Source organism: Notolepis coatsorum (assembly GCF_963971535.1).
Source record: "Notolepis coatsorum genome assembly, chromosome: 1".
Taxonomy (NCBI): Eukaryota; Metazoa; Chordata; class Actinopteri; order Aulopiformes; family Paralepididae; genus Notolepis; species Notolepis coatsorum.
In genome coordinates this window covers 249750421-249761988 of record NC_140165.1, presented here as the reverse complement: position 1 = coordinate 249761988, position 11568 = coordinate 249750421, and the positions used below count along the sequence as shown (strand labels likewise).

General features: G+C 44.4%; 1 protein-coding gene across 1 annotated transcript in view; it reads left to right on the top strand.

The window, feature by feature from the left end:
- The first annotated feature begins 1980 nt into the window (after positions 1 to 1980).
- mmp23bb (matrix metallopeptidase 23bb) overlaps positions 1981 to 11568 on the top strand; it is a 64424-nt gene continuing 54836 nt past the window's right edge. The window contains exons 1-2 of the mRNA XM_084317767.1: positions 1981 to 2341; positions 10703 to 10849. Coding sequence (XP_084173893.1) covers positions 2301 to 2341; positions 10703 to 10849 — 188 coding nt within the window. The 5' untranslated portion in view covers positions 1981 to 2300. The remainder of the gene's footprint in view (positions 2342 to 10702; positions 10850 to 11568) is intronic.

The following is an 11568-nucleotide window of genomic DNA, read 5'->3' as shown; positions in this document are numbered from 1 at the left end:
CGGGACGTCGTTCATCCCCGCCGGGGCACAGGAACAAAGCTACCTGGCTGCTTAGCCACGGTACACCCGGCCTGCACCCTGTTGTTAGCCCGTTCACCTGTAAAAAAGGTAAATAGGACTCAGCGAAACCCCCCACATCAACCACCGACTGACCTTCATCAATGAAGCTGGTAAGAGGAGGGAAAAGCGGTATCCCGCGGCGGGGATTATTAGAACGACCCATTTCAGCGTCAACGTTAGCATTAGCAGAAGTAGCAGTAGTAGCATTAACGTTAGCAGCGTGCTCGATTGCCAGGAAACCGTCCACTGCAGTGGAACGATCACCAAGCCGCCCCGGCCCTGGCGCCGAAACATACTCCACAGCATTACCAATACTGACATTGATGCCTAATGACACAGGCCTTACCTTTGTACAAGCCGACTTGATAGTCAAACCTTGTACGCTGCCCCTCGGTCTGCCGTCGTCAGCCGAGGAAACATCAGCACCGGCACAATGTGTCGCTGAAACATGCTCCGAAGATGCCAGGGAAAAGAAAACCTCCGGTAAGCTTTCAACATTATGAACCTTCTCTAATCTTTTCATACTACTAGTTACATACGGTGCACAGCATCCAATATGATGGAACGAAAATAGAGGAAGGGTGTTTGGTGACCAGTACCATGGTCTTATAGGCTACGCCTCCATAGAGGCGGGACCCGGTCAGGTGTGGGTGCATAAGTTGTTTCGTGGTGGTGTACACTAGGTACAAGGAGATAAGGGGTATCTCAATAGGCTTGAGCGGGACGCGATAGCCATACGAAATATAACTTATGTTATCTTAGTTTTGAGTCTTCAGTGCTTTGTTAACTTAATGTTACAATGGGAATGAGATGATGATGTCAGACCTAAAAACTAAAACTTTACTTCAATAAACTGCCAACCTGTGTGACCATGTGACTTTATCCAGGTCATCCACTCACTCACTCACTCACTCACTCACTCACACACACACACACAGCCGGTCTGCCACAATATAGAGACTATTAATTATATATCCTGGGGATCACCACGATTGATTGCGTAGTAGGGGGTACTTTAGGTTGGCTTGAAATGCTTTGGGGGTACAGTACTCAAAAAAAGTTGGGAACCACTGGAACCGTTTCTTCTAAGAGTGTAGCAGCATGTGGTGCTCTCGTCTCCTGACACCCTGTAACCTGACATGCAGGCTGTGTGGGACCATGTGAGGAGAGAGTGGCAAAGTGCTGTTTTAAAAACTGGGCGGTTCTCTGGACTCCCAACAACCAGTGGAATGGCCGAGGCTAGCTACCCCCCCCCCCCCCAACACACACACACACACTATCCTCGTCACCCCCCCCCCCCCCCCCCCACCGACACCCGTCCACCCCTACCCGCCGCTCCACACTTCAAAGTTTCAGAGTTCGACATGCTTTTCTTCTCCGTTCTTAAGTGTGTGACTGTGTGTGTGTGTGTGTGTGTGCGTGCGTGCGTGTGTGTAGGTTGTAGGTGCGTGACGTCTGTGTGTGACTGGTAATAACCATATCAATGGCCAAAGAGCAAAACCTCCTATCTGCATAATCTTTAACCCTATGTGAAAGATGTGCACTATTGTTAACGCATAATATAGTCCAATAACAGTGTTGTATTGTTGGGTATCCTTAAAAAAAAAATATTCTGGGAGAAAACAACACGTTTTGTTTTTGTTTTCTCTTTGTTTTTTTAGATATGGTTTTGCTCTTTGGCCTCTTATTCTACCCGAGATCATCAAATCCAAAAGAGAGAGAGAAAGAGAGAGAGAGAGAGAGAGAGAGAGAGAGAGAGAGAGAGAGAGAGAGAGAGAGAGAGAGAGAGAGAGAGAGGGGGGGGGGGGAGAGAGAGAGAGGGAGGGAGGGGGGGGGGGCACGGGAGGTCCGGCTCATGTCCAACTGTACAGTTGCAGTTCCTCTCGGACGGCGCGCTCCAGGTCGCTGCGGATCCACGTTCTGAAACTGCGCTGCCTTCGGGACTCAGGAGAGAGAGCAGGACGAGAGAGAGAACATTCCTCCTTAAAGTCCAAATAACAACCGAATACGCATTTTGGAGAGATGCGCTCTCTGCTTTGACAGCAGCTGGTTGGACTGCCTGCCCGGCGCCCGGCGGACGCGCCATGTGCCCAGGGGCCAGGCTGTAGGGACACACAGAGACAGAGAGACGGGGGAACAGTTGATGGATTCCCGCTGGAGAGACGCGGCTCCTGCTCGCCAGCTGCGGGGCTCTGTTATAATGGGACCTCTCCTTGGGTTACTGCTGTTCGTGCTTCTGGATGGAGGGCTCGGCGGCGCGGACACGGGGAGCGCAGACGCGGTACGTGCGCCTTTAAATTCCACTTGTGTGACCATTTTACGCCAAGTCTAAGTTAGCGTGCAAAATTATTACTGCAGCCTATTCCCTATTATTATTAATGCGCCTATATGTCATGAAATAGGTCCACAGAGCATATTGTACTTGCGCCCATGCAGTCGAGGAGGCTGTAGTATGATGAGGCACGTTTGAATCAGTAAACAATTCATGCAGTTTGACTACTTTCGCACTTTGTTTGCCTTGTTGCATTTTCTCTCCGTTCTTTCTTTCTTCCAGTCTTCTTCTGGGAAAAGAAAGGAGAGAGTGAATTGGTTGAAGGTCAAGGGAGGGGGGGGGCTAGTGAACCTCACATGTGGGTGACAGATATTTGAACACGGGGAGGGAGAGAGAGAGGGGGGAGAGAGAAGGGAGAGTGGGAGAGATAGATTGAGAGAGAGAATGTCAAAGGAGAAAAAGATGAGAGTTGGAGAGCGGCGTGTCCAACATCTGTATGGGATTAACTTGTGATTTAGCCTCCTATGCCACGTCCTATTCAGTCTCATTCTGGAGGTACCCAACCAATTGATTGATTGATTGAAAAGTTTATTAACAGATTGCAGAATGGGTACAGTACAGTACAGCTCAATACATACAATTGTTAAGGGGATGCAGACCAGAGAAAGACTTTCGTCTTGTTTACATCAGGGTCCCCCATTTTCAATTAATTATAACATATATGACATACATGACATACAGATAGACAGTACTGCTACATCTATACATTTATGACATATCAGATTTGCAAATACAGTACTGTTTGTGATACAAAAGTGTCCAGAAAAGGAGTGTATATACATTTGGCGTAGAAACTGTACATTGGAGGAGGTTGGTTGGTTGGGGTGGGGTTGGGTGGGTTGGGTGAGGGCTGTACATTGGAGGTTGGGGGGGGGGGGGGGGGGGGGGTTGGGTAGGGGACACACACACATTTTACACTGTACATTGGAATATTGACAAAGCCTTACTTGGACATTTACTGTACAACTAGGTTAGGACATTTGTAGGGGCCAGTTTCGAATTGCAGTCTCACGTAGGTGTTTTTTGAGAGTGTTTTTGAAAGTGGGTAGTGATTCACATTCCTTTACAGCTTTAGGTAGGGCGTTCCACATTGATGTGGCATAATTGCGAAACGTGTTTAGTCCCTTGTTTGAGCCGAATCTGGGTTTTACATGATTTGTGGAGCTCCCTCTGGTGTTGTGATCGTGGTATTCACTGACCTTTGGGAAGTATTTTGACATGTACATGGGTACCTTGGTCGCGTAGTGTATCTTGTAGACCAGGCCCATTGCAAGTTGCTGTACTCTGTCGTCTACTCTAAGCCATCCTAGGTTGTCAAAGTGGGCAGGGGTGAGGTGGGTTCTAGGAGTCAGGTCAAGTAGTAGTCTGACTAGCTTGTTTTGAGATGTTTGTAATTTGTTTTTTAGTGCCTTTGAGGTGCTTTGGTACCATGAGGTGCAAGCATAGTCGTAGTACCCTTGAATGAGTGCTCCTGCTAGAGTCTTCAGGGTATTCTTGTTTACCAGAGAGGAGATCCGGTACAAGAATCGCGTTCGTTGGTTGACTTTTTTTATTACATTGGATGCCATTTTGTCACAGGAAAGATTAGCCTCTAGGATGGAACCTAGGTAGGTAATTTCATCTTTCCTTGTGATAATATTGTCACCCACTGTAACCGAGAAGCCGTCGGTCTTGCTGAGTTTGTTATTTGAACCGAAGAGAATGGACTCTGTTTTGCTCAGAGTCCACACTCAGGACTCACACATCCCTCTCTTTACAGTGGTTTTATTACCAAGCTGGTGAAGTCACACTCAGGACAGTATTATATTTATCAGTGAAGTCACACTCAGGACAGTATTATATTTATCAGTGAAGTCACACTCAGGACAGTATTATATTTATCAGTGAAGTCACACTCAGGACAGTATTATATTTATCAGTGAAGTCACACTCAGGACAGTATTATATTTATCAGTGAAGTCACACTCAGGACAGTATTATATTTATCAGTGAAGTCACACTCAGGACAGTATTATATTTATCAGTGAAGTCACACTCAGGACAGTATTATATTTATCAGTGAAGTCACAGCAGGACGGTATTATATTTATCAGTGAAGTCACACTCAGGGTATTATCAGTGAAGTCACACTCAGGGTATTATCAGCAGTAAATTACTTGTAAAAATAATCTGATTACTCCTTTAAAAAGTAATCTAGTTACTTTACTGAAAGTAACTAGGTTACAAAGTCGTTGTCGTCCCCCCTGCTGCTGCCACAACATAAGAATGACATTTTTTTTTTAATTTTTTTAATAATGCTTTATTGAAAGTGCATAATGTCATAAATCATGATTGGCTGCTCAGACAGGTCATCATGAGACGTCATCAGCCATCAGGCCATATACGGTCACAGCTGTCCACTGCTCAGGCACTCTAGGACAGTGGTTCCCAAACGAAATAAAATAGAAAATGTATATAATATAATTTTAATTAAAAATAAAATTGTAAAACCATTGTGTAATATAAAACATGGTAGTATAGTTTGTTATTCTCATGTGTGTGTGGCTGTGTGCGTGCGCGAGCGCACGTCCCATCTCCGGTCTAGCTGACTGTACCCCTGGCTCTCTTATCATCAGCATTATGAGAGATAGTAACTAAATAGTAATGCACAGCCACTTGGAAAAGTAACTGTAATCAGATTACTGGCTTGTAAAAAGTAACAAGTTAGATTACTATTTACTGAAAAAAGTAATCAGATTAGAGTAACTAGTTACTTAGTGAAGTCAGTGCAGTCACACTCAGGGTATTATCAGTGAAGTCACACTCAGGACAGTATTATCAGTGAAGTCACACTCAGGACAGTATTATCAGTGAAGTCACACTCAGGACAGTATTATCAGTGAAGTCACACTCAGGACAGTATTATCAGTGAAGTCACACTCAGGACAGTATTATCAGTGAAGTCACACTCAGGACAGTATTATCAGTGAAGTCACACTCAGGACAGTATTATCAGTGAAGTCACACTCAGGACAGTATTATCAGTGAAGTCACACTCAGGACAGTATTATCAGTGAAGTCACACTCAGGACAGTATTATCAGTGAAGTCACACTCAGGACAGTATTATCAGTGAAGTCACACTCAGGACGGTATTATCAGTGAAGTCACACTCAGGACGGTATTATCAGTGAAGTCACACTCAGGACGGTATTATCAGTGAAGTCACACTCAGGACAGTATTATCAGTGAAGTCACACTCAGGACGGTATTATCAGTGAAGTCACACTCAGGACGGTATTATCAGTGAAGTCACACTCAGGACAGTATTATCAGTGAAGTCACACTCAGGACAGTATTATCAGTGAAGTCACACTCAGGACAGTATTATCAGTGAAGTCACACTCAGGACAGTATTATCAGTGAAGTCACACTCAGGGTATTATCAGTGAAGTCACACTCAGGACGGTATTATCAGTGAAGTCACACTCAGGACAGTATTATCAGTGAAGTCACACTCAGGACAGTATTATCAGTGAAGTCACACTCAGGACAGTATTATCAGTGAAGTCACACTCAGGACAGTATTATCAGTGAAGTCACACTCAGGACGGTATTATCAGTGAAGTCACACTCAGGACGGTATTATCAGTGAAGTCACACTCAGGGTATTATCAGTGAAGTCACACTCAGGACAGTATTATCAGTGAAGTCACACTCAGGACAGTATTATCAGTGAAGTCACACTCAGGGTATTATCAGTGAAGTCACACTCAGGACAGTATTATCAGTGAAGTCACACTCAGGACGGTATTATCAGTGAAGTCACACTCAGGACAGTATTATCAGTGAAGTCACACTCAGGACAGTATTATCAGTGAAGTCACACTCAGGACAGTATTATCAGTGAAGTCACACTCAGGACAGTATTATCAGTGAAGTCACACTCAGGACAGTATTATCAGTGAAGTCACACTCAGGACGGTATTATCAGTGAAGTCACACTCAGGACAGTATTATCAGTGAAGTCACACTCAGGACAGTATTATCAGTGAAGTCACACTCAGGACAGTATTATCAGTGAAGTCACACTCAGGACAGTATTATCAGTGAAGTCACACTCAGGACAGTATTATCAGTGAAGTCACACTCAGGGTATTATCAGTGAAGTCACACTCAGGACAGTATTATCAGTGAAGTCACACTCAGGACAGTATTATCAGTGAAGTCACACTCAGGACAGTATTATCAGTGAAGTCACACTCAGGACAGTATTATCAGTGAAGTCACACTCAGGACAGTATTATCAGTGAAGTCACACTCAGGACAGTATTATCAGTGAAGTCACACTCAGGGTATTATCAGTGAAGTCACACTCAGGACAGTATTATCAGTGAAGTCACACTCAGGACAGTATTATCAGTGAAGTCACACTCAGGACAGTATTATCAGTGAAGTCACACTCAGGACGGTATTATCAGTGAAGTCACACTCAGGACAGTATTATCAGTGAAGTCACACTCAGGACAGTATTATCAGTGAAGTCACACTCAGGACAGTATTATCAGTGAAGTCACACTCAGGACAGTATTATCAGTGAAGTCACACTCAGGACAGTATTATCAGTGAAGTCACACTCAGGATGGGTATTATCAGTGAAGTCACACTCAGGACAGTATTATCAGTGAAGTCACACTCAGGACGGTATTATCAGTGAAGTCACACTCAGGACAGTATTATCAGTGAAGTCACACTCAGGACAGTATTATCAGTGAAGTCACACTCAGGACAGTATTATCAGTGAAGTCACACTCAGGACAGTATTATCAGTGAAGTCACACTCAGGACGGTATTATCAGTGAAGTCACACTCAGGACAGTATTATCAGTGAAGTCACACTCAGGACAGTATTATCAGTGAAGTCACACTCAGGACAGTATTATCAGTGAAGTCACACTCAGGACAGTATTATCAGTGAAGTCACACTCAGGACAGTATTATCAGTGAAGTCACACTCAGGACAGTATTATCAGTGAAGTCACACTCAGGACAGTATTATCAGTGAAGTCACACTCAGGACAGTATTATCAGTGAAGTCACACTCAGGACAGTATTATCAGTGAAGTCACACTCAGGACAGTATTATCAGTGAAGTCACACTCAGGACAGTATTATCAGTGAAGTCACACTCAGGGTATTATCAGTGAAGTCACACTCAGGACAGTATTATCAGTGAAGTCACACTCAGGACGGTATTATCAGTGAAGTCACACTCAGGACAGTATTATCAGTGAAGTCACACTCAGGGTATTATTATCAGTGAAGTCACACTCAGGACAGTATTATCAGTGAAGTCACACTCAGGACAGTATTATCAGTGAAGTCACACTCAGGACAGTATTATCAGTGAAGTCACACTCAGGACGGTATTATCAGTGAAGTCACACTCAGGACAGTATTATCAGTGAAGTCACACTCAGGACAGTATTATCAGTGAAGTCACACTCAGGACGGTATTATCAGTGAAGTCACACTCAGGACAGTATTATCAGTGAAGTCACACTCAGGACAGTATTATCAGTGAAGTCACACTCAGGACAGTATTATCAGTGAAGTCACACTCAGGACAGTATTATCAGTGAAGTCACACTCAGGACAGTATTATCAGTGAAGTCACACTCAGGACAGTATTATCAGTGAAGTCACACTCAGGACAGTATTATCAGTGAAGTCACACTCAGGACAGTATTATCAGTGAAGTCACACTCAGGACAGTATTATCAGTGAAGTCACACTCAGGACAGTATTATCAGTGAAGTCACACTCAGGACAGTATTATCAGTGAAGTCACACTCAGGACAGTATTATCAGTGAAGTCACACTCAGGACAGTATTATCAGTGAAGTCACACTCAGGACAGTATTATCAGTGAAGTCACACTCAGGACAGTATTATCAGTGAAGTCACACTCAGGACGGTATTATCAGTGAAGTCACACTCAGGACAGTATTATCAGTGAAGTCACACTCAGGACGGTATTATCAGTGAAGTCACACTCAGGACAGTATTATCAGTGAAGTCACACTCAGGACAGTATTATCAGTGAAGTCACACTCAGGACAGTATTATCAGTGAAGTCACACTCAGGACAGTATTATCAGTGAAGTCACACTCAGGGTATTATTATCAGTGAAGTCACACTCAGGACAGTATTATCAGTGAAGTCACACTCAGGACAGTATTATCAGTGAAGTCACACTCAGGACAGTATTATCAGTGAAGTCACACTCAGGACGGTATTATCAGTGAAGTCACACTCAGGACGGTATTATCAGTGAAGTCACACTCAGGACGGTATTATCAGTGAAGTCACACTCAGGACGGTATTATCAGTGAAGTCACACTCAGGATGGGTATTATCAGTGAAGTCACACTCAGGATGGGTATTATCAGTGAAGTCACACTCAGGATGGGTATTGCACCAGATGGGGTGGTATGAATAGCTGTGGATATAACAGAGTTATCAGGAAGCACTGTGGAATGATTGTTGGATGAATTGTCTTAAATGTGTCTCGTGATTCATAAATTAAACTATTTTGCCTACAAGTGACAAATGGATTCTGAATTTCACCTGACTGTTTACATTTCTTATTGGACTGCATTTCTCATTTCTTATTATACTGTATGTATAAGAACAAAGGGAAATGCTTTCTGCTAGAGTGACTACTGTAGTAGAACACAGATCAGCTAGAGCCAAACTACCAGTATAATGATTACTGTTTGATTGATTGATTGATTGATTGATTGAAAACGTTATTAACAGATTGCAGAATGGGTACAATACAGTACAGCTTAACACATTCGGGGCCATTGGGATGAGTCTAATTAATGTCAAGAGGACCGGGGAATGTAAACAAACGTGGGGCTGTTTGTAGAGCTAAATCTATACTTTATAGTGTTGCTATCTGTCCATTCTCATTGTCAATTGAGTCCATAAACCGTCCCTTCAAAATGGCTTAAAGAAAAAAGATTTTCATCAAGGTTCTCATTTTATAACGCCGTGAATATAAACTTTATACCGGATTTGGTCTAGTATATTTCCTGGAAGCCAAGATACAGGGCTAATTGAATTTAACGTTAATAGCTAATAACGTTAAATCCAATGGCATTTCGGTTATAGATACGCTCCAGTTAAAACTCAAACTGCATATGATCGGTACGATCCTCACGCATGTATGCATGAAAGGGGGGGGGGGCGGGGGACGTCGTTTCTGATTATTGATCATCAATAACCGCGTTAGCCTCATTAGCCTCCTAGGCCAAACGCCTGGATGGCTATCAATGCAAGGGATGTACTTTCCGTGAAAAAGATCTTACCGTGGTCCGGTGGGATGTCCCCGAGCATTTCCCGTTATCGATCGCCATCTGGTAGATCAATATGTCCATTGGCTGATGATAAATCCCCTTATTGCATGGTGAAATTTGCGATGCAAAACGTAATAATCCAAGCTACATGCTACACATCCAGAATCCTGCTACTGGAAACCCAAAAAAAAAGTCAAAAAAAATAGTCCACCGTTCGGCCACAGGGAACACTGCATTATCGCGATAGCGCCCCTAAGAGGATCTGGCCGGTATTGCACCTTCTCGAATTCATAGAGTAGGGTAGATCTGCAGTGCTGCTCGGCGACCTTGAATAGGTTATTAAAATGGAATAAAAGCAATAACAACTTGCCACGGATTTATCCGTGCCTCTGTCCACAACCGTTGGAATCGAAACACGGATAAATACGTCCTTGGGCGCCATTGTGTTAATACTAACAACTGCTAAGAGGATGAAGACCAGAAAAGACTTTCGTCTTGTTCACATCAGGGTCCTCCATTTTCAATTCATCAAGACATTTATGACATACAAGACATACAAATAATACTGTGTAAGAAAAAGAGATCATAAAAAAATATACATCCGAAGGGGAAGAAATTGTACATTGGAGGGGGTTGGGTGGGGGGGGGGGGTAGTAGGGGTAGTAGAACACAGACCAGCTAGAGCCAAACTACCAGTATAATGTTTATATACTTGTGCTGTATGATGACAATACATTTGAATATAATCTCAATAAAATATATATTGAGATTATATATATATATATATAAATTAAATAATATATGGTCAAAAGCAATCACAGATTGAGCCTCTAAATGGATTTTGAAATAACCTTGCACCACAACAACGACGGCAACATCAACATCAACATCAACAACAACAACAACAACACTATTGGTGTTCAGTCAGTCACTGGTGCATAATGACTGTCCTCCTCTGCCCCTGCAGGCCGCTGCACCCGGCGGGGCCACGTCACCCCAGAGAGACTCCTTCAGCTCCATCCACCCAGTGTCTGGAGCCCACGCTGAGCAGGACCAGACGATACGCCATCAACCCCCTGGGCCACAAGTGGCAACACTTCAACATCACTTACAAGTGAGAGAGAGAGGGGGGGGGAGAGAGGGGGAGAGGGAGGGAGAGGGAGAGGGGGCGAGGGAGGGGGGGAGAGGGAGAGAGAGAGAGAGGGGGGCGGGGAGAGGAGAGAGGGGGGGAGAGGGAGGGAGAGGAGAGGGGGCGAGGGAGGGGGGAGGAGGGGGGGGGGAGAGGAGAGAGAGAGGGGGGGCGGGGAGAGGAGAGGGGGGGAGAGAAAGAGTAGAGAGTGTAGAGAGAGAAAAGAGAGGGAGAGAGAGAGGGGCGGGGGGAGAAAGAGTAGAGAGTGTAGAGAGAGAGAGAGAGAGAAAGAGAGAGCGAGAGAGAGAGGGTGGGGGGGGGGACTGGCTCGTGGACTTGACTCCTGCTGCATTTACACGTTTTTTGAGCTGAATTGAGCTGAAACGTTGAGATTGTGTGAACCGCTGCCTTCATGAATGCTTCGTGATTAACTCTCTCCAAACGTGGCCTTGAAATCCCAGTGAATATATATATATTATATACGAGGTCAAGTTGATTTTGGCTGCATTATACAAGGAGGAGAAAGTCTGATGTTTAACATCTTTGCGTAACAGACTTTCTGTCTGTCTGTCTGTCTGTCTGTCTGTCTGTCTGTCTGTCTGTCTGTCTGTCTGTCCGTCCGTCCGTCCGTCCGTCCGTCCGTCCGTCCGTCCGTCTGTCCGTCCGTCTGGTCCCGCCCTGGTCAGTGAGACCTTGTTTATGGA